The sequence below is a fragment of the Drosophila mojavensis genome, unplaced genomic scaffold (assembly GCF_018153725.1).
Source record: "Drosophila mojavensis isolate 15081-1352.22 unplaced genomic scaffold, ASM1815372v1 contig_16, whole genome shotgun sequence".
Classification (NCBI taxonomy): domain Eukaryota; kingdom Metazoa; phylum Arthropoda; class Insecta; order Diptera; family Drosophilidae; genus Drosophila; species Drosophila mojavensis.
This window is the reverse complement of record NW_025318693.1, coordinates 9,597,269-9,621,059: the sequence shown is the minus strand read 5'-3', so window position 1 is coordinate 9,621,059 and position 23,791 is coordinate 9,597,269. Positions and strand designations below refer to the sequence as shown.

Here is a 23,791-nt window from a genome sequence, read left to right as displayed (position 1 = left end):
TTGTTAATTTTCGCTTGAGGAGCGGTAATTAATTTTTAGAGTGGCTTTATTGTATATTCTTACATGATAGAGTATCTTCATAGACTTAATACATCATCATTATATTTGATATACAAAGTATAAAGAACCCCATACTATAAAGAGTAAATAAGATATAGTATATATGGCGCAGGATTTTACTGTATTTCCGCTTTCAAAAAGAGGCGAAATAATTGAAAAATTACTCTTGAAAATTACTTGATTACATCTGAAAATATATGTAGATATTGTAGTTCAAGGAGCTCATCAAAACTTTCATCTACTGGTTACATATATTCTAACAATGAGATATACCATGAATATGTTATACCTCTAATCTGACTTATTAATTGTTAATCTATGCACAATCGAAAATCAATAAACAGCTTAGAAAATAATATTTTTGGAAAACTTCCTCAAATAGGCATTTGAGCCCCATACGCTAAAGAAAACTACACATTCAAAATACAAGATTATATTTTATATATTTTTGAAAATATTAACTTATATATTCATGTATGTGTTTATTACAAGCTTTTGTATATAATAATTTTTGTATTTCCATTTCATTTCATGCATACAGAGTATGTCTCAGTCAAGTACACTCAAGCAAAAGCAAACAGATTTGCAAAGTTTGTCACTTGCATATAAATTAGTCAAGCAAATGCTACTTAAATCTGTGTAAATCCTATAACAATAAATATTAAATGAGGCAACAAGGCAAGGCAAGGCAAGGCAAAGCAAGGCATGACAAGACTCAGCCAGGCCAGGCAACAAGATGCTGCCACGTCCGAGTTGAATTATGTTTGATTAACTGGTTGCACTTGCTACTTAGTTACAAGTACTTGACCAGATTATGTAAGCAGCCCAGCGCCTCGCTTTGCTCAGTGCAGTGCAATTCAGTTCAGCTCAAGTTCGATTTGGGCAGTGTGGCAAGCAAATATTTGCGGCAATCGTCGAGCGAGTGCTGTTGCAAGTCGCACTCATGGCCAAAAGGCTTGCAGCACATGCTGCACTCCAGCTGGGGCAAGCTGCAACCGGAAAGGCAGAGAGCCATTACAAATGGTCAATAGGAAAAGTTTTCTTATATTCAGCGCCACGCACCCATCGATAAAAGTCAGCGGCGCCAGCGGCTCGGCGGAGCTTTGCTTATTCATTTTCCTATTCGGCGAGCTGTCGGGGGCGGGGCACGAAGTGGGCTGCTGTTGCCAGTTGATTGAGCCAATTGTGTCCTTCAAAGTTGGCCGGCTCATTTGCTTAAGCTTTAAATTTGGCTTATCCGCCAGGCGCAACGAGCGTCTCGGCTCAGCCAGCGCCTCATCCGGCTCCGTTGGCCAGCTGCGCCAGCTGCTGCAGCCATCTCTGCTCAGACTATCCACACGCTCCATCAATTGGCAGCAGCTCCAGTTCTCAATGGCGCGACGCACCACAATCGGCACTGAGTGTCCGGCGATCCTGAAGGTTGGCTAATTAGATTCTAGATGGGCTGAAAGATAACGTCCACCCCCTCCCCAGCACCCTCTATACATACCACCCATCGTAATCGTAGTGAGCGGGTTTTCTCTTCTTGCGAGCACATTTCAGAGATTTACTACTCAAAGGCTCCTCCGGTCGCTGGTAGACAGGCAGATTGCTATATCTCAGACGTGTCGCTGCAAAAGCACACAAATATATATATATATTGATATATACAGCTATTTACATTATAAAGTCGTATATAATCAATCATCAAGTGGCTCACCCTCATATTGTGCATAGAACATTTCGCGCTTCTTATTGTATCGATTGGAGAGGAGGCTGTTGAACATTTTCCATGGGCCTGTGTCCAATTGTGAATGCGTTGCGTAATCAACTTTGGTTCTATTTTAAAGCTTTCACATGGAAGACCGCAACAACAGCAACGAATGAAACGACGAAAGACGACGATAGCGATAAGAAAATAAACAGTTGCTAAATGTTGACTCACAATCAGGCTTTTGCGACAAGTCATCGCTGCAGTCCACTCTGATAATTGTTTATAGGCAATTTCGTTTATACATATATGAACAGCATGAGCATGTGCAGATAGAAGAACTTCGGACTCGTAACTGTAGGGCGTTCGTGAAATATTTGATCGACAGTCGAGCATGACAAATTCTAAGAATTTTCCTCACGAGAGAGAGAGAGAGAGAGATAGAGAGAGAGAGAGAGAAAGTAAATATTTGCCCCATGCTCAAAGTTCCATTGATTTTGTTTATTTATTTTTATTAATATAGTATTTATTATTTATTATTTATATATCAATTGGAGTCTATTGTAAGCCGAACTGAATGGAATGCCTGTAAAGAATTTAGAATTTGAAGCAATTGTTAAGATGTATATATATTTGCATGGAAAATGTTTATTTCTTGCTCATGCAATCAGTGCTTATATGAAAGGTCCTTTTCTATGTGATTCTCATATCATCTAGGCGGTTGACTTCCTAAATAAAACTCATTTAATACACATTTTTTTGTCATTTCTCTCTTACTATCTTTGACAATGATTTCTGTATTTCACTCACATGAACGCTTTAAATTTTCTCTCTCTTTCTTTTTCATTCTCGCTTTACCATTTACATCTTCGATTATTCTGCTACTGTTTGACCTTATTCTGCCTTAACATTGTATCTATAATCTTAATTTCTTCTACTGCTCCATCACCAATTAGTCTCGGGCATATCGCCTTCTATGCGATTCTCATGATTTGTACTCAACGTTGTTCCCTTTGTCAATGCCTTTTGCTCTGGTTTATTTCAATTTTTTCAGCTTGACTTATTTACACTTGAGGTGTTCCTTGTGTCTATTTGATTTGCATGATTTTTGTCATTCAAGAATTTTTCGTCCCATTTTTTGCCTGATTTTTTACTTCTCTTTATCTCTCCATATTCGACTTTTTCTTTTGATAACCTAATCCCTTTGATAATGAATATACAGAGTATAATGATATTGTGAACATTTAAGAGATATGCAAAAGTAGGCGTGTCATATCCCATAAAGTATAAATCTTTGATAACAATGGGGAGTTAAATATAAAATAAAATAATTATAAGAATATTTCCCGGTCAGGGTAGAGAATAGTTTTAATTATCTACATCTCACGCCAAACATATGACCGTTCTCTGCGATTTTCAGTATGGAATGCTGGTATCTTCAATGTTTGTTTGTTTTTTTTTGTTGATCATATTACATTGCGGAAACGTAACCAAACACTGCAATAGAATTGATATCACGCTGAAGTACTCTCTGCTGACGCACTCTTATTTCGAAGAGCTTGGCAAACAAGTGGATAGAAGTGCATATGAGCACTCAATTATGATATGCATTTGGTGCTCGCTAGGCAGCATATTATAGTGCTGATAAAGCCCGAACGGCAAACAAACCATTTGGCACAATCAAAATTATAAACTAATGTTGAGTGAGACGAGCGCTGGCCACATCAAATCGCAAAGTTTGAAAGCCGAGCACGTAGGAAAACTATATGCGAGCGCCCACAGCCACGCACCTGAGTGGGCCGAATGTTGGACAACAGTAAATACGCATGCACATGTGTATGTGTGTGTGTGTGTGTGTGTGTGTAGCTGAAAATGAGACACGTAATTGGCTATTAACGCTCGCCTCTGCACAAAGCAAAATGGCTAATTGCAGTTGTTGTCGTTTTTGCGAAAATTGCGTGGCGTTAATTGAATTAAAAGTGCGAAAACTGAAATTACATTAAAAAAAAAATTGACACTAGAGCGCAAAAAAATATATATGTATCAGCTAGCTAAACAAACATTAATGTAAATTTAATTGAATTTGCATATTAGCTAGGAGTTTGCAGCCAGTCAAATTTAAATGGCAAAGCTGATTTAATTGTGCAGAGCCGGTGGCGCTGGTGGCGCTATTGGGTGGCAGAACACCATATAAATATAATCCCAATAAAATGCATTTTTCATGTCAAACGCCTGAGCTGCTGGAATAACCTGAATGCACGCACAGGACTTTACGGAATTGCACGCAAACAAAGTGCTGCACAGGCAACGCACACACATACATAGACAGAGTGGGGCTGCGAGGTGGGGGCGTGGCATTTGGCATACCAAATTGAATGGCTACAATTGTTGGCTGGCAGGGGTCGCTGCAGCTGCACTTGTATTATGTAATAAGAGCGCAGCAAACAAAAAACAAAATAACATTTGTGCTGTGGTCGAGCTAAGCTAATAGCCAAGTCAAACAGCACAAAGAGCGCCAAGCTATTTGGCAAAGAGCACAACAATAACAACAACAACAACAACAACAACAACAACAGTAGCAGAGGTGCATAGGGAGGGGGGCGTGGCAAACAGAGTGCATCAAATGCTATTGCCGCAAATCAGCTTAAGCTTATGCATTTGTCTAAGCAAGTGGACTCCACTGAGCTGCACAGCTGGCGCCAAATTCAATTTGTTGTCTTAAAGCGCTAAACCGCAAAACGACGGGCTAACGCAATAAAATGCAACAAAGGATTATCTCTTCACTGAGGCCGCTGGCCAACAACACATGCCCTCCCACCCTCGCAAAACTTACTAGAACTTGCCAGGCGTGGCCGATGGCTCTTGGGGCTGTGTGGCCTTAGACACAATGTTGAAGTAAAAGTCAGCAAAAGTTACTCACTGCATGCTGATAGCGAGCGGGTCACAACGTTCAAGAAGTAACATAAAGCAGAAGAAAAGTGAGGATACAAATGTTGAGTAGCTACAAGGCGAAGACTATATGCCCTGCGTTTAGAAAGGATAGACTTTATCTAAGCTCTATGATTCGGAATATACTAATATGTCAAGATGGTTAAGAAAAAGACAAATATTTTTTATATATATTTTTAGTAAACTTTTATAGTCAATATAGGTTGATAAATGTTACGTAGAATTATATACTTACACCTATATATATATATGTATGTATATATCTTTATATCAATATTTCTATTTATATCTATCCATCTATCGACCTGCATTTATATTTACTATAAATATATAGACTTTCAATACACACCTCACATCCTATTAACAGTACCCTCGTCCAGAGTATCCACAATTATTTTCAATCTGCAGTCAAAGTTTTGCATTTGTAAAGCTCAGGCCATTAAATCGCGGAGTGGTTCAATTAATTAAAAGTCAGGCAAATGCTTATATAACAGCACGAGCTGTAAGAGAGCAATAGGTATACTCCTTTAATACTCGTCAATATATATGTAAATGTGTGTATAAATACCACAGTACAGCAGAAACTTTAATCTTGCGTCCGATGGTTACTAATGGAACTAACGTTAAAAAATTAATGATTTGACTTACAATCTCGAATTATATTATTTATAGATTTAATGACAATTAGAATAATTAATCAACAAATTGATTTTACAATCCTTATTTGAAAAGATCTTGTCATTTTTCATGTATGTATGTATTTTTGGCTTCAAAGCTCTGTTTCACATGGAGCTTGAGCAGTGACAATTGTTCTTCGTCTGTCTTCGTCTTCTGTTCTTCGTCCATTGGCAATCGTAATGACTCTGAACAAAGGGTTTAGCTACCCACCTCGTTCTCACTCAGCAAAAGGCATTGCTATGTTCAGCAACAGCTACCTTTATCTCACTCTCTCTCATGGAATAAGTATGTATTTGTATACAGAGATGAATAGTGCTTAGCTAAGACGCAAACCCATTATCATCATAGTTGTGCAAGAATCCATACAAGATCTCTCTCTCCCCCTCACACTAATTCAACTACAACAGTAGGTGGAAATCATAAGAGTTGTAGAATTAGCTATAATAGCTATACTATTTAAATATATTTTATTAGTATGACTATACATTAAATGCTTAGCTTATAAGTATTTATCTGCAAAGTTATCTTAATCATTTAACTTTATTTGAAGATTACGTTTGCCTTCCCTCTCTTTCTCAACCACTGTGTTTAATAGACAAGCAAACCAACTCGACTCTCGATCACATAAAATCGACTCACCCTTAAGCTGTTTGTTATTAAATATGTTTGCTTTTATGTTTAATAGACGCACAAGTTTGGGATGTACTTTGTTTATGACGCTGTTCCAAGAAGGTCGCCAAGGCAGCGCACAAAAGTAGGCAACACAGTAGCAACAACAAACCGGCGGCATTGTCAACGCCAGCCATTGTTGTCCTTGTCTGTTGGGCTTTGGGTTGACGCCAACGCACTTAGACGCACCTTCACACACACATATACACACACGTGCTTATGGCCATAGCATTTCTTGACTCATTAACAGGCCGCAACTCGCAGCAGCAATTGCTGTAAATGCTTAGCAGCAGAGATTACTTTGCCAGATTCCCGGCAGCAACACGCTCACGTTCAGCTGCGTTCAGTTCGGCTCAGTTCAGTAGGTGACACCAATGTGCGCGTAGGTGCTCGACGCACAACGTCTGGCCTATTTGCAACCGTGCCGCGTCGCGTCGCCCAGTGAAGACTGCGTGCACTTGACGCCATTGCTCCAGATTTATCAGCGCGCATGTGTGCTTGTGACTGTGTGTGTGGACTTGTACATGTGTGCAGGTGTACATATGTGTGTGTGTTTTGTGTTTGTATGGATAGGTGCATACAAGTTAAAGCCAACGATACTCTAGGGCATGGGTGTGCCATTAGCGACGCACGGTGAGAGCAAAAATTTGAAAAATATAAAAATTTGCTTTTAAGTATCAATTTTTATTATTAGTTTATTTTTTTTTTATGAAAAGTTTTGTTGTTCCTTCTGTACGATGACTTTTTTATATACATATTTATAAATAAAATATTTTTAAATTTATTTAAATATTAAATGATGCTCAAATAATAAAAAATAGGCATAAACAAATAATTTAGAATTTAGATTTATGTGTATGTGTGTATACAATTTCTCTTATGTACGCTCATTTTTATAAACACATTTTGTAGGCATATCTTGAGCTTGTATTAAAGTTCTCGACAACAGCTTGTAGACTGTTGTCATATATGTATATTTCTGTCATTCACATCTGCGAACTGTCGCACTGTGCCTTTGCTTTGCATTTGATGATATAAAAAGTTATTCCATGTAAGTTGAAGCTGTACGCATATCGCTCAACTCTGATGCATTTGCTTCGCAAGGGAGCGCCCTTAACGGCTCCCACCCTAGCGCCCGCTCTCGCTGCAGCTTTAGACAAATTTCTTGGAAAGTTCGAACCGCCGCCCTGCCACTGCGAACTTCATATAAATCCGCAAGAAGGCAACTTTTTTTTTCTTACGTAATTATGCAAAAGTTAAACGCCGTCAACGCCAACGCCAACGCGTTCCGCCGTCTGGAAAATCAGTCAGCACTTGAGCTGTCGCGTTAAATTATGCAAAAAAAGGCAAAGAAAACGGAAAATAAGAAGAGGGAAAATAGAAAATGAAGAAGTAGGAGTAGAACAAAAAAAACAAAAACTTAGCATTCATTAAGAAAGCGCATTGCATTTGGTCATTGTGTGGAGCATTTACTGTACATGTGTTTCTGTGTGTGTGTGGCCTGCCATGCAATGCGATTTGTGGCACACTTAATTGTGGCTCAGAAAGTGTGGCATGTTGCCCACTTGATGCCAATTGGCTGGAAATTACGTTAATCCGTCGAGTGCGCTTACACTGGCTTACAAAATCACGTTCGCGAATCAGCCGTGCTGGTTGCTGGCATTAATGCCAACAGCAATTCCCTGAAATTTACACTTAATGCGATTATTGCGTGTGGCTTACTGAAAGAACAACAAAAAAGTGCCTTGATCTCTGTTTGAGTGGATTCTGGGAATTTCTGGCATCCATTAAACTTATAAATATTTATATTATGCATACATTTCAGGTATTTAAAGTTATTTCTTTCGATATTTTATTTTAGCACTTGCAAATTTTATTTAAGAAATCTGACAAAAATTTAAATTTGTTTTTAAACTTATGAATTGATTGATTGAATTTGGAGAAAGCATCAATAATTAATTAATAATAGACTTGATAATAGAAATTAAATTTATAGACTTGAAGGCAATAATATTTTAGTTTAACTCTATAAAAGAAAAATATTTTTTTTTTTTAAACTTTTTTTTTATTTATTTTTAAAATTGTATTTATTTATTACTTTTTTGTTGTTGTTGATAAATAAAATAAATTTAGAATAATTAATTTTTGAATATAAATTGGTATTATTTTATTACTTAGAATAATAAATTATATAAAATGAATGTTATGAGCGTGTTTACAAAAAAAAAAAAAATTAAAATTAAAAAAAAATAAATAAATAAATAAATATATATATATATATATATTTAAAAATTATTATTATATTGAAAAAATTCAAAAACACATAAATATTAATTTTAAATAAATTTTTTGCGTCTACATGTGTATATGTGCCAAATATAACATATACATGTGTTTATATGTATTTCTCGGGATGTTGAGTTAATGAAGGCAGCTAAGAATGCCAAATAAAAGCATCAAATAGAATAAATTGTGTTTGCTTACCTCCTGCGAACTTACCTGAACTTGATGGGCAGCTAGGAATGAAAGCCAGGCAGATGAACAAGGTAAATGAGCTTGAGAGCTAAGGGAAGTGAGCGAATGAAGTAAATGAGGGCGGTGAGAGGTGAAATAAAAATGTCTTACTATAATTCTAAATAATTCTATACGTCTATATTCCCTAAAATGTTGAAAATAATTAATAGAAATTATTATTATACACAATTTATGTTATCTTAGTTACATGTATCATAAGATAATTTTTTTTTTTTGTGCTGTATACGTAAAAACATTATCAATTATTGTTCCATCTCTCACCCATTCCATTCGCCTTAATGCCTAGAAGGCCAGCAGCAATTAGCCAAACACAAACAATTCAATTTAAAAGTGTTCATTGCTTGAGAATAGGCGCCAGTAATTGCAGCTTGGCTTGATTACTGGGAATGCGGAGACACTATCATCAACTGCTCGTTACGCGCACTTTCCAAAATGGGCGGCACTTAAAGCGATGGGCGGGAACAGGACACTTAATTATATGCATTGGGCATTGTCGTCGTGTCATGTTCTGCGCTGTCAACTGTCTGTTGTCCGTTGTCCGTTGTCCGTTGTTCGGTGCTCAATAGCTGTTGTATTCCGTCAATTATGGCGTGTTCGGCATGTTTGTGTGTTTGTCTCTGTGTGTGTGTGTCTGTGTCCGTGGTTGAATCCGTGCCGTGGGCATCAATCAAATGGACATGTTACAATAATTTCATTTCACAACAAAAAATTAAATGCAGTCGCGTGCCTCACATATTTACATGACTATTAAATTAAAAAACATGAATGGACAGGACACGCACATTGCACACACACACACACAGACACACACATAAGCTACCATCGTTTAGTCAGCTCTGAATGGCTGGCCATAAAAATGGTCTATTGACATGCCACAATTTCGAAAAGTGTCTATGAATATGAATGTTTGCGAGAGAGAGTGCGGTTTAAGGTCGCTTTATTTGCTTTTAATTTACTGGAAAATAGGTGCGAGGATATACAGATAGATAGAGAGTACAATTGTTTATTCTGTTATAAAACTCATGTTATTAGCTAGATAAATCAAACAGTTAGCATTGAATGATAAGCTAACGGGTTAAAGGCTTTGAAAAATTTCATTTTAAAGTAAGTTTTCTTTTTTTAAATAAAAAGTTCATAAGATTGGAAGTTTGCAGGGACCGTAACAATTATAACTAAAAAAAAAAAAAAAATATTTTTAATTATTAAAATTAATATGTTGACAGAAATAAAAAATAATTATTACCAGCTTGCCTTAGGTAACTATTTTAGATCTTAGATATAGAGTTTAGTTAGTTAGTTATAGAGCTTTCAGTTAAGTTACATGTCCATAAGCATATATGCAAGATATATTGTATATATATACGTATGCGAGTATATAAGATATATGAGTCCTATTATTGGGCTAGATCTTTAAAAGATATATGACCGATTATATGGCTATAGCTTCTATGCTCATCAGTGAATTAAAGGCAGCTCACCTACATCAAAAATCAACAAATCTTAAACTGATTTAGCAATAAGCACATAAAGAACTTATTTGCCTTTCCAACTATCTAAGCTTTCATTACCCTAAAAAGTTTCAGGCCACTTAACTGTTTCATAATCCATTTTCTTAACAATTTTCCCACTTAATCAATCTAATTTCCTTTATCCTTTTCAGTGCAACGATTCGCTATGATGGCCACCTCACAGGATTATTTTGGCAATCCGTATGCGCTATTCCGCGGTCCGCCCCTTACCATGCGGCCGCGAAGTTCGCCGCTGGGCGTGGCTGGGCACACGCATGCCGCCTACGCGGCCCTCGATCTGCAGTCGCCGCACAAGCGTCACATTGAGTCGGATGTGCGGTCACAGCCGCCGCCGCCGTTGCCGCCGCCGCCGCTGCCAGCCGCATCGCCGAGGTAAGCCCGGGTCGAGTGTGCAGCCGGTAGAGCGCTAGAAGCGAGCACAGAATTGAAAGTTTATCGAATCGTAAATCGATCCAGAATGCATATCATCAGCAACCCATCAACACTTCTTCTATGCTAAGTCTTCAATCAACTTAAGCGCCTCAACCGACACCAAAATGAAAATTGAATTGAAATCAAGTTTGATTTTTTGTTTTTGTCTTAACGTTGAAATCAAGTTAAAGTAAATAGCCCTTAAATACTTACGGCCAACAAAAAAAAAAAAAAAAAAAAAAAAATGAAAGTCAATTTAACGTAGAGTCATTTTAATCAAATTGCTAATCGCTTCTGTTGAGCATTTACAAAAATTAAATTGGACTTTAAACCCATCAAAGAGAGAGATTTCCAATGAGAAAAACAATTGCCAGAAAGGAAAAGTGTTTGCTACGCTATTTAAGATAACTTAAGATAAGATATGATAAAACTTTAAACTATTCAAAGATAACTTAGCTCATAAAGCTGAATGTGTGCATATGGTAATCCCTGTAAGAAAAGACACCAACTATTATTAAGATATAGATAATAGATCGTAAGCTATTGCAGAGCAGAAAAGAGCACTTGTACCGCTGAAGCAGAGATAGATCTTTAATATACATAGAAACATTTAATAACAATATCTTAATTTAAGAAATAGTCGTAAGTTTTGACTACTGAACTTTGCCCAAATCAGAGTATTAAATAATCAACTATTCATATAATTAATGCAAGTATCAGTTATATATAAACATATATACGGAAATGATGTACTAAAGCCAATATTCTAACTACAAATAAATATATATATTAATATATATATAGTATTTTAGTAGACAGCTATTTGTGGGTCCAGTTGTTCCCGAAACTTATATAACTACAGGATATACATAGATATAGAACATACATATATATACGCATTTAAAGTTAACTCAGTAGTGAACAATATACAATATATTTGATATTCGAAAGTCTTATCCAGTTCTTAGTGCTTCAACAATAACAAATACAGCTAATGTTAACTCGAAGTATACGTACACGAATAGCCTCTTGAAATCGTAGAATTTGTAGTTCAGCTAAAGCAATAAACTCAAACAATAAGTCATATTCTATTAACAAATATACAAAAAATTATTAAATATTTATGAAAATTCAATAAACTAGTATCAATATATATATTTATAGATATATTAATAAATAACGTATACCAGTATTATATCACAACATATTTACATATATCTAAGTAGTGCCAATAATTTTCTAGTTTTCTAAGCGATACATGTTTATGCCCATCAACTATTATCAATCCCAAGTCCTGGGCATAAGCACGCACCTAACGAGCACATTGTAAAATGCAAAATTTTAAGCCAAGAGTACAAAAATAGCAAACATAAAATTAAACCCACGAATTGGTAGCAAAACACAAACTTGTACTTAAGTAGCTATAAGCCACTGTAAAGCAAACACTTTTCATGCGAAAAAATCCTAAGAGATATACATATGTACATAGAGTACATACATACGTAAGCCAAATCAAGGAGAACTGTGAGAAGCCTGGAAACTGAGCCCCAACGACAGCGTCGAAGTTGCCAACGTCTTCAATCAACACAAACGCACACTATGAGCAGATGATCATCAATCAACACTCATCAATCATCAATCAACAATCAACAATATATTAGCTGAGCAAGTCGCAAAAGTATTAGCCATATATATATATATCTCTCTTTCACAATTGCTATATATACTACTCATATATGATATGTAATGAAAACCTAACCTAACCAACAATCAACAAGCACCCAAAAACCTGTCGACGAGCGCGGTAAGTCAAGAGCCATTTACATTTATCTCTACACCCTCCATAACAAGAAAATCACGTGCGTGTCTAGCCAACGTAGATACACTAACCCACACAACGTAGTGCATACCGAGTGCGGCATGGAGCCATTTAGTGGGGCGATAGTGGGGCTGCCCAGCATGTGAAGGGCCTGTCGGGCTGCCAAGTATAACATAAATAAATATTATATATAAGCTTAGATCTATATAGAATTTAAGATCTAGCTGCATTGTGCGCATGCCGAAAAAAACAAAAAAATACTAAGAATATTGTGAGCCTCTTAAAGCTGTCAAACGATGCAGCAACATGCAACCTAAATTGTCCTAGTAACTTTTTAAAATTAATTCAAATACCTTAATCCCAAGAGCTGCACATGCAACTGAAGTACTAAAAAAAAAAAACCTTCAAAGTGAACCCATCAAAAATCGTATATGCTCGTGTATATAGCAATTTTGCCTTTTTTTGTCGTCAAGTTCATGCAAATGCCAATTTAACGTGCGATAAGATTCAAATATCTGCATTAAGCCCTTTGCTCAATCGAGCATTATGCACCCACATACCCCTCTGCATACCTTGACGATAATCAAATCTAACGGAAATGTCTTTACAAGAACCCTAATGTGCGCTATGCGATTGCCTCGTAGCACGCTAATTTGATTTGCTCTGATGTTGACATTTGATACTCTTACTTACGGTCTTACAGAGGATGAAAAGCATATAATATTTAGATATAGTACGGCGTATACCTTTGTTGGGGTTTTATAAAGTAAAAATACCTTCATATATATTATAGATGTCTATGATTTCTTAAGCTCTTCTCTGTGATAGAGTGATTAACCGACTGATTGACTGACTGATTGGTCATTAACTGCCAGCTTAAACTACTTAGGTCATTTGTTGTCTTATTTTTTAATTAATTTTAAGAATTTTTATGACCTTAAATGAAAAAGTTGTATATAAAATTTGAATACAAATGCACTTGATTATCTATCTCTCAGACCTAGACTGTGTTATATTACATATTACCAGCCAGCTGTTTATTTATTAATCATTTGCCAAGAATCTGGCAATAATTTGACTACAATATCTTTAACCAATAACTATAAAATTCGATTTAAACTATAATGAATACCCAAACTATTCACCTCGATTGTCGAATTCGATAGCAATATAATTTAATCATAATAAGCAATTTTACAAATATTTTCTCAAATCAAATTCTGCTGCCACAGCGCATAGAACATCGGATATGCCTTGCTAAAACTCTTATATGCCGAGGCTTGCTCGCACACAATATTTTCGGAGGTTCAGTTTACACAGCGATAGAGTTGTAATGAGTCATGCCACATGCAATGCAACACATTTGTACAGCCCTGTGTCGTGTGGTGTGGCATGACGTGTGGCAAGTTGACAGCCGAGCATTGGTCATGCATTTCCGTTCGAGCTCCTTGGGCAGTCGAGCAGTTGAGCAGTCGCACGTGTAAATACACAAATAACTTGGCTTTAAGTCAAATGCCAGAGTTTGTGGCACTCGGACATGCCAATTGGTAATCTAGTGACAATGCCATCAACATTTCGTATCGATATGATGTTAGTTACTGCCCGAGGCACAACGGAAATGTCTCAATTTGCAATTTATCAAAGTGCCGAGTCGAAACCGAGCTGCAGCTTGGCCAAAGCTTGGCCAATTTGTGCCTGGAGCGAGCCGTGGTTAACAGAGACAGAGAGGTAGAGACAGGTTTGCTAAATACTTTGCTCGTTTAGGCCTAGTAGTAATGTGACGAGCATATAATAATCGTAATATTCATAGGATTTGCCCCCAAGTCAAGTAACACCATTAGGCAGGCCCGAGCTGCAGTTGCAGAAGGCCAAGGCGGAGTCTGTGGCAGCGTCTGTTAATGGAATACTGTGCAGGCGCTTGCCACTTGGCTAAGTCTAATGAATGCAGCAGACTGTGGAACTGGAGCAGGATAAACACAAAAGAGCGAGGCTAAGGCTGCTGCAGGGATGGCAACGGCGACAGCCAAGAGGGGGGCTGAGTGGTGGCTCAGGCGAGGACTGAGCGCTGCTGGGGCTGCCAGGAAGCACGCACTGACACCAATACACACACACACACACACACACGCACATACACGCAATGCGTGTGTATAGGCACAGTGCTGCAGCTGTTTGTATGCCAAGTCACGCCCCTTGCCAGTGCTCCTGCCCCGTTACCCCGCCTAAGTGGCTGCTTGTGTGCTTATATATATATATATGTATGTGTATTTGAAAGGAATCGCCCATGGTTATGCCTAGCATTTACCTGTAATTAAAAACTCCTGCTCAGCCAAGTTCATGTGAAATTATGTTTGCCGGATGTGGACAGTAAAAGCTATTGGCAGCATTCTATGTAAACAGTAGAGAGGCAACTGTTTCAAGTGGCAAAAGTAATTGCGGAAGCAAACCGCAAACAGTTGAGCAGTGGAGCACCTGCGGCTCGGACAAGTCAATAAATCACAATTGCCAAAAGGAGGAACAGAAAACCCAACACCAATAGGGGAAAAGTGTGGGGAAAGGGGCAAGAAATTTTGTTGCGTTTTTCATGCTGTATGCTGACAGTTTCAAGGTTTCGTCGAGTACAAAAACTGTTTACAGTTTTTTAGCACAGTTTCTGGCTGCGTTTGGCATAAGCTGTGCAGTTTAACTTTTCGCCTCTGCCATGGCTCCACCACTTTGGTCTGCCATATTTTGCTCCAGCAGCATTTCCGCTTCCGTTTCGGGCACATTCCCGACGCAGCGTGGCGCCGCTTTACACACTTTGAACTTTGGTAAATTATTAAGTGAAAATGAAACTGTTTGCCAAGAGCTTAGAAATTTGTAAACATATTAGAGAAATTTTTCGTGTTACATTGTTGAATGTTTAATTTATATCCAAGGGTAATGGAAAGACTTTAAGTTGACCAGCTAGGTTTATCTTTATGTTGGAGTTCATGAAAGTTGGAGGAATGTTGAAAAAAATCAATGATTTGATTCTTTATATATCATAAATAATATATGATATATATTTTTGTTATTTAATAAATTATTCGTACCAATATAATAAAATATATATTTATTTATCTATAGATTAATTTATATGACTTTAAACAACTAACTTCAATCTAAAATATCTTAAATCAAGCAATAAAATTTTTATTATAATTTATTATTTTTTTATCATTATTACTTTAATTATTTTCACAAAGTTTTCTATATTAGGGTGGTTTCTTTTTTGTCAAATCAATGCCATAATTAATTTATTTATATCCAGCTAAGACAAATATTTGCTTTTGTATTTTAATAAAAACATATTATTTTAGTCTCAATAAATTTTAATAAAATTGCGATCAGAAATTTATGGGCAACTTAAAGAAAGAAAATTCAAGCAAAGTGTTTAGCAAATAAATGCAGAGGCGGACTATCAAATACCCAGCCAGCAGTGAATGAAACTAAAAAGAATTCATCATTTCATAGATCATTTTGAAACTCACTTAAATTAATAAATACAAAAAAAAAATAATAATAAATAGAAAATAATTCAAGATTGAAATATTACATTTAATTGAAAGATATCGAAATCAGCTCAGTTGGCATCAGCCAAATCTCTTCAAATCACTAACTGATAGTTACCAAACTCAATATACCCCTCGGTTACACTTGCTTCGCACTGCTACTGGGTATAAATATCAAAAGCTAATAAGAATTGGAAAAAGTTTTGCTTTTCATTTGAAGTTTTTTGACTAATTGGCAACTGAGAGGAAACAAGTTCACATAAAATTTAATAAATTGGCAAATTTATTAAAGTTTCGTCTTCGGTGCGAACAAAAAGGTCTTAAAGTGAAGCCTGGCATAAGGAGAACACTGGCAAATGCTGCTTATAATTAACTTTTGTCAACTTTGCCGTTTGTGCACACTTTACACTCGAGCTTTGCAGCTGTTGACAGTCCGCAAGACAACGGCTTTGCCAGTGTGACCAATGTCACAAATCATAATTTTAAATATGTATGGAGTGCATATAGTGAGTGGTTGCTGTGCTGCCAGGGCAACTAATCATTCGAGTAAATGGACTGACAGCTCCTTAGCCGTAAGCTGCCAGCTATGCATGGAGTAGCACTGTAAGTCGCCCAGGGAACGCAACTCTTCCACCTGCAGCTGATGCGACGCTTGATTTACTGTTGATTACAATTTATTTACGTTGCAGTTTGGGGCCGGGGCTCGCACTGTTTGGAATATAAATATTTGAGTGCCTTCATTTGATATGCATATTCAATTGCTCTAATATGGTATATTATGTAGGTGTTTGTTTTGGCTTTCGTCCGCAAATGCAATTGTTTAATTAAATGGAAAATTGCTGCTCATTAAGCCTATTCGGCTAGGCGCATGCATGCCTTGGCCCTGGGTTAGCAATGCTTGCTTGCATTGGTAATTTAATTACATTATTTATTATACGCCCCGTGGGCCAGCTAAAAGACTTTGCACTTGACTTGCTGCCGGCAATTATGATTTGTGCAGCATTCACGTTACGTATACGCACGGTGGCGCATGTAAATGGTAATGGGAATGGGCCTGGGCATGGGCAAAGCGTCTAAATGCCACATCGTCGACATTTCTCTCTTACACGCCCTTTAGCTGGCAATTTGGGTCACTTAGCGTCGTAGTGCAGCTCAGATTCGAGAATGTAATTTGCGTTCGGCGTTATTAAATTGCCAGACAAAATGCGCAACGTCTCGACAATGGTGAAAACACAACGATCACCATTTACACAGTCGCACATATATGCATCCATATTGCTAGAGGGAGTCTAAATATGATGGTCATATGAGGCAGACAGCCAGGCTGGGGACTCGCCTCTGATTGTTGCATATTTCATTAAAAGTATTGCATGTAGTCAAGACCTGCTGGCTGAGTGCTTGGCAACGTCTGAGTCCCAGACCCTTACATAATAAAGCAGTGCGTTACACACGCACACATTCACACACACACACACACACACACACACACATACACATACAGTCGCACTCATATGCGTAACACTTAAGCACTGGAACTGATTCGGCTCGTTGCGTGCGTGGGCCTCTTCTGGAACTGTGCGTCATTTGCGCCCGGCGGTTCGAGATTTGTGCGTTAGCATAAGTTGAAAATGTGAAAAGTGAAACTTTTTCTATGCACGCACTTCTCACATCCACACCTGCAGCTCCAGCATGTAAGCTTTCATTATTTCGCTGACTTGTTTGCATCTGAATTGTTGAAGTGCGGCGGGCTTGGGCTTGGCTTTTCTTTTTAATTAATGCGTTAAGCATCATTTTTATGCTATTGAAGGATTTTGTATTGAGTGTTTCAATTAAAATTGTAAATTACATTTTTCGTCTGAAGCGCAGCGTAAAATTGCGTGCGCTGAAAGCACTTCCTGGCTATACAACTAAATATTTTTCTATTTTGCCTTTTCAAATTCACAAATGTGTTGCCTACTTTTGTGCGCCGCTTGCAACTGCAGCCGCGCCAGCTTAAAAGTATGCAAAGGCATGTATGTGGCAGGTGCCAAAGCTGACATTGACAGCAGAGGCAGAAGCAGAAGCAGAGACGTAGGAGACCTACTAAGTAGTAAAAACGCAAATATCTATGTACATACGAACGTATGGCAGTATATCTATATATAACAATACTTACGTATAAGAGTGTATACTATGCATATTTTTAATTTAATCTAATTAACTTGTGACACTTTGCTTTGCTTGAACTACTGTGCCAGAAAGGCAGCGCCAGACGCTCATAAAAAAGGCATGCAAAAGACGAAGCGATAAGGCATAAGACATTGCGAATGCACTAAAAGATATTATTATGTATGAATAGAGATTACATTTTTTTTAATCAATTCAAATTGATTTATTATGCGATTTCATTGGTATATAAAAAAGATTGTAAATTGTTGTATATAAAAAATTCTTACAAAATTAAAGAGAACTCTTTGTTTATTATACGTAGAATTATAATTATTTTTTAGTCTATATATCTATATACATGTATATGTCTATATATACATCAATATTTTAATTCAAATCTGTCCTATATTTAGCTGATTTCATTTATTATTGATTTATTCCTTATTCTTTAATAATATAATTCAAAGAAAGTACTTCCACAAATATCAAAAAAATTTATAAATGTGAATATTTTTAAAATTATTTATTTATTAATTTTAAATTATTTGTTACATCAAATATTAAATTCTTTCGTTGATCTGATTTGCAAATAAACATTGCATTTCAAATGCATTATGTGCATATGCATATGTAATAAAATAAATAAATATATTTTTTTATATATAGAGTACATTTTAATATATTTGATCTAATTATGATAATTATTTTTTTAGCTATATTATTTTCACTTTTTTTTTATAAAATTAAATTTAATTAAAAAATTATAATTATATACCCGTTATTTCATAATTGACATGTAATAAAATAAATAAATATATTTTTTATATATAGAGCTCATTTTCGTTTATTTTGTCTAAATATGATAAATATTTTCTTTTTTTAATTTATTTATTTATTTTTTTTTTTTATTATTATTTTATTTAAACTGGCTTTCTACTACCTAATTGGCAGCTTAACAAGTTGAACATAGAGGGAAAATATTTGGTTTTAGCTATTTTAATTTCATGCAAAGTATTTCAACACATAATCAATGGACTCCTCGAGAAAGCGCATTCCGCAAACCTTACCTTAAAGCGGCTTTTAGTAATTTTCAAACATTTTGCATTCTTTTCACTTGTGCTTTGTGTTTTGCTCTTATTTTTGGCTCTGCACTTTGTGTGTCAGAAGCAGAACGCAATGGGCCTAACCTTCAGCGTGGCGTTACAGTTACCTGGTTTTTGCCTGATCCACCATTTTACCACTTTACCTTTTTCTGCTAGTTATGCTAGCTTTATTATTTTGCCTCTCGGTCAGCAGCATTTGGCTTGAACAGTTTCAGTAAATGGCAAAACGTCGCGACTGTAAAATCGCAGCTGACCAAAAATCGAAAGATAAATTGACGTGTGAGTAGTTAATAGAGATGTGGTCGCATACAGTATAAATCTATTTATATATATGTGTATATGTATATAAAACGTTAATTGCTTAATTGATAGACAGTTAAATGCCCATCAAGCGCCATTAGGCAGCAAAGGCACAATAATGTCAAGCTTGGCCAAACCATTTTTGGTCAACTAAGTGGGGCCGAGGACAATGCAAATTTCTCGAGCAAATTCCATCGCCAGAGACATTGGCATTGCCCATTTTGGCACCGACCGGATTCTGGTGGCCAATGAAGCTATTATTTGTGGGGCCTGGCAAGCACAATTGCCAAAGCTGTCTCCGCTGTAGGTGTCACTTACCCGAGGGGCCTCATAGGGTGCAGGCAGGCCAGAGTAGCAGAAATTGGAGTTGCAGTTGCAGTTGAAGTTGGAGTCGGAGTCGGAGTCGGCCGCTTGTTGTCTTTCAGTTGTCTGTTGGCCCCGTTGGAATTACAGGAGCACTTTTCGCAATTAGCTGAGCTGAAATTACCTGCCTCGCCGTATGCACCGGACACTTGTATCTCTGCACAATTGTTGTTGCATGCAACAATTTAGATTAGCCTCCGACTTGGCCATAGCAACGTCAATTGTTCTTGTCTGCTCCATAAAAATGCATTCCTGACGGAAGAGTGGCCAATGCAGCAGCGGCAGTCGTCGTCGTCTTATTTTTTTTTTCGCTTCTAATCTAAATGTTTAGCCTAGACATTTGATGGCCAACATGCGCCGTTTGCCGTTTGCCGTTTGCCGTCACAAGAGCTGAGTGGCAGCTTCAGCTCTGCTGTCAATCGTTGTCTTCTGCTTCTTCAACTGCTGCTGCTACTTTAGCTCCTCCTCAACTTCTGCCTGGCTGGCTGGCGGGCAGCACCACAAACGGTGGCACTTTACAGTTGCACTTGCGGATTGAATTGCCGCCGCAGTGTGCAATTATTGTAATCCATTCGGCCTGCTGCCTTAACAACACCAAAGACCAGCCACGTTGTGGGCGTATATAGAGTATATATAGTATATATCTACTCTAGCTATTTGTTGCTACTTGCAGTTCGTTGCATTAACCCATTGACCTTGTTAGACGGTCGCGGTGGGCGACTGATTGATGCGGCACGTTTCTGCGCCACTTGGCGGCAGTTGGCGGCACTTCCTGCCGGCAACCGGTTATTCGCCAAATTCGACAGCCAGGAAAAATCAATCGCGAAAATCTTATCATTAAAACATCAAAAGGCAGCAACAGCAACAGCCACAGCCACAGCATGTAAACGCTGCCAGGCAGCAACTTAATTCTGCAGCCAGGCGGCAGGCAGACGACGCTTGCAACACACAGCTGCAAAGCATCTCAGCGGCAATCAACGGCAGACAATCAAATGGCCAGGATAAAATCTACAGGTGCCGGCCAGTCAGCCAGTCAGTCAGTCACTCAGTCAGTCTCAGTGTCTGTCTGTCTGTCCCTCTGTCTTGATGTTTCGTGTAGCTGCAACCGTGTTGCAGCAACTTTTCCATCAAATGCTGCCAACCGGTTTCAATGATTTCTTAAAAAAAAAAAAATAAATAAATAAATGCATTCGTTTCGAACCACGAGCTACAGAGCTATAGATGATGAGCAGGATTAGCCGACGCATTGACAGCCATCTCCATTTCCACAGTCAGCCCCGATTCCGACTCCAGCCTGTCTGAGTGACATGCAGAAATTATGTTTTGCCACATTGCAGACTTATAGGAGATGCCTCTAGCTACTTAACGCCCCGTTGCATTCGTCTCCTGCAACGCGCTAATCAGTGTCACCTGTAATTAGTGGCAAAGCACTCTGTGGTATGGCGCTGCGCGAGAGTCAGGGAAAATGCCTCCAACTGCAGCCGATTATAATCATAATGTGATTAACATGATAATTATTATTATGAATATACTTGAAAAGTGATGATGACAATTTCAGAAAATTGAAATCATTCGATGATAGATAGTAATACGCTATATAATCAAATAGTACTACAGAAAACTGCCGAAACTGACTAACTAGCTGATTCTAAATGAGAAGATGGCTTAGTTTGTATGATTAAAATTGACTCTATAATATAAATAATTTACATGCCAATAGCTTAATATGAACTAGGAATGCTGATTATATCAATTAGTAATAAGAAAATTGGATCAAAGAATTTTTTAAAAATATTTTTAAAATTTAAGAACGAATTTATTAAAAATTATTTTAAAAATTAATTAAAATTAAATTAATTAAATAAAGTTTAAATCATGCGCTTAGCTGCTTACCCAACTCTTTATAACATTTTCAATTTTATTTATGCCCTGAACCCATAGGAAATTCTAGTTCATATGCCACATTTTCTAGCAAGAATCATCTTCATTTATAGCCCAAATAAATCAGTGGGAAAACGTTTCGCCTGTTGCATGTGCCGCTGCAGACAACAGAAAACCAAAGAATTGATTCGCCTAATAACTTCATTAAGATTGAATGGCCAACGATTTGTTGACTGTTATATATAACAGCTGGTTGCATGGCTGCACGCCGCTCTATCCCCTCTCATTGCAGTTTGTTGCCTGCTCGAGGTCAAAGACAAGCGTTGGCAGCGTTTTACAGTTTTGTTTTCGCTTCTAAGCTACAAAACCGTTGCTTGCTGCACCTGCAACAGCAACAGCATCAGCAGCAACAACAGCAGCATCCACTGGCGCATCATTGACTGCAATAGCAAAAGATGCTGCCTGCAATAAATCTCAATTTAAATGGCGCCCCAGCATGCGTGGCCAAAACGGTGCTTGGTGCTTGGAGCTTGGCCTTCCACTGGTTTTCCTTCAGCTTTTCGCTTGCTTTCTTTCCCCCTAGCTGTCTATCGTGCTGCCTCTCTCTCTCCCTGTCTCTGCCTGTCTCTCTCTTTCTATCGCGCTCATTTGTAGCAGCGCGCGTCAAATTTGTTGCCGAACCAGTTAAAACGCTGAGCCGCAGCTGCTGCAATTGCTGCTATCTGGGCGGCAGCAACAGGCAGCACATTCGAACTGTACTCGCCGTGTCCGTTGAATTTCGAATTGCGATTTACTGTGCCAAAGCGCGATCATTATCCTAACGCAATTTATGCGCGCTCCAGCCGCGCCCCACGCCCAAACTAATTGCAGGCAACGGATTGCATTGTTAGCTGCCTCAGCAGTGCAACAGTAGCTGCCAGCAGCAGCAGCAGCAACAGCAGCAGCAGTAACAGCAACAACAATGACTCTCAGTAATGGCGATAATCATTATAAAAATCGAACGCTGTTCGATAAGAAGAACAACAACAACAACGAGAGCAACCCAACAGGTTCTGCACGCGTCATCAGGAGACATCGAACCGTTTCGCCTAGCATTAACAGGCAATCTTAGGTCTTTGTCTTCCTGCCATCAACAAGATCGTTTCACAGCGACATTGAGCCCGGCCCCAAGCCCGTCCGCCAGCCTGGCCCAAGCCCTGGCCAAGCTGCGATCGCGCATAGCGCGCGGCATTAACATTGCCATCAACGGATTTGTCGGTCTTTATCAATTACGCTGGCTTGCATTCTGTATTTTCTTCTCTCCGTACTCTCTACTCTCTATTCGCTATTCTGTATTCTGCATTCTGTGTTCTGCATTCGACATTTGCCACATTTACAGCAAGTGGCATCCACATCGACATTGGCATCTGCTCCTGCTCCAGCTTCAATCTAACTGTATTCTGCTGCTTGGCCAACAGCTGACAGCTTAGCCAACAGCCGGGCCAAGAGATGCACCATCAAGATTTATGCGGCCAATTTGAAGATTGCTTCAGTTAGATTCCAAGCTTCATTTCAATTATGATGCACTGGCGAGCAGAGAACAAATACTGTTCCATATATCATATCTAAAGAGAATACCAGGTTATATAAATATGATTATGATGAGCTGAAAAGAAGGATCTTTCACTATATGTTTACTTTTCCTCATATTTCGTGCTCCATTTATCTTCCTTGCCAGTTTACAAATGAGTTTTCAGCACAAACCTCACTCTATATATTTGCTATCTGTTGGCTGTCTATGCCGCCACAATACAAATGATATTTTTGACCTTTTTCAAGAAAATCCATTTTGCATGACAGCCGCATTAACCTGAATCAGGTCAGTAGCTTAAGATGCAAACACGTAACAAAAATATTTAGCTCATATTGCTAAGAATTCCTTCTTAAAACTGAGGGAGAGTATTATATCTGCTGGGATATTATCATATAAGGCAGCAAATGTGGAGCATTTATTTATGGAAGTTGTCCAGAAATATGAAAGCAAGCTGGAAATATGCCCGAAAGTATGAATAGTGGCTTAATATGTTTTCCCTTTATCCGAATACCTTTTTAGAGATATATAGATTATCAACTCTAGCTAAAATTTG

The 23,791-nt window shown here is 37.9% G+C and overlaps 2 protein-coding genes across 2 annotated transcripts in view; one reads left to right on the top strand and one right to left on the bottom strand.

Moving 5' to 3' along the window:
• Positions 1-546: 546 nt before the first annotated feature.
• LOC6572865 lies at positions 547-1,869 on the bottom strand. The gene is made up of 4 exons (XM_032728083.2): positions 1,760-1,869; positions 1,550-1,670; positions 1,123-1,473; positions 547-1,049 (listed from the first exon to the last, which is right to left on the bottom strand). The coding sequence occupies exons 1-4, from the start codon at positions 1,824-1,826 to the stop codon at positions 923-925; spliced, it is 666 nt and encodes a 221-aa protein (XP_032583974.1). The 5' UTR covers positions 1,827-1,869; the 3' UTR covers positions 547-922.
• Positions 1,870-11,728: 9,859 nt separating this feature from the next.
• Positions 11,729-23,791, top strand: part of LOC6572866 (sex determination protein fruitless) — a 136,184-nt gene continuing 124,121 nt past the window's right edge. Inside the window, exon 1 of the mRNA XM_015166629.3 lies at positions 11,729-12,325. The gene's annotated coding sequence lies outside the window, so the exon portion shown is untranslated. The remainder of the gene's footprint in view (positions 12,326-23,791) is intronic.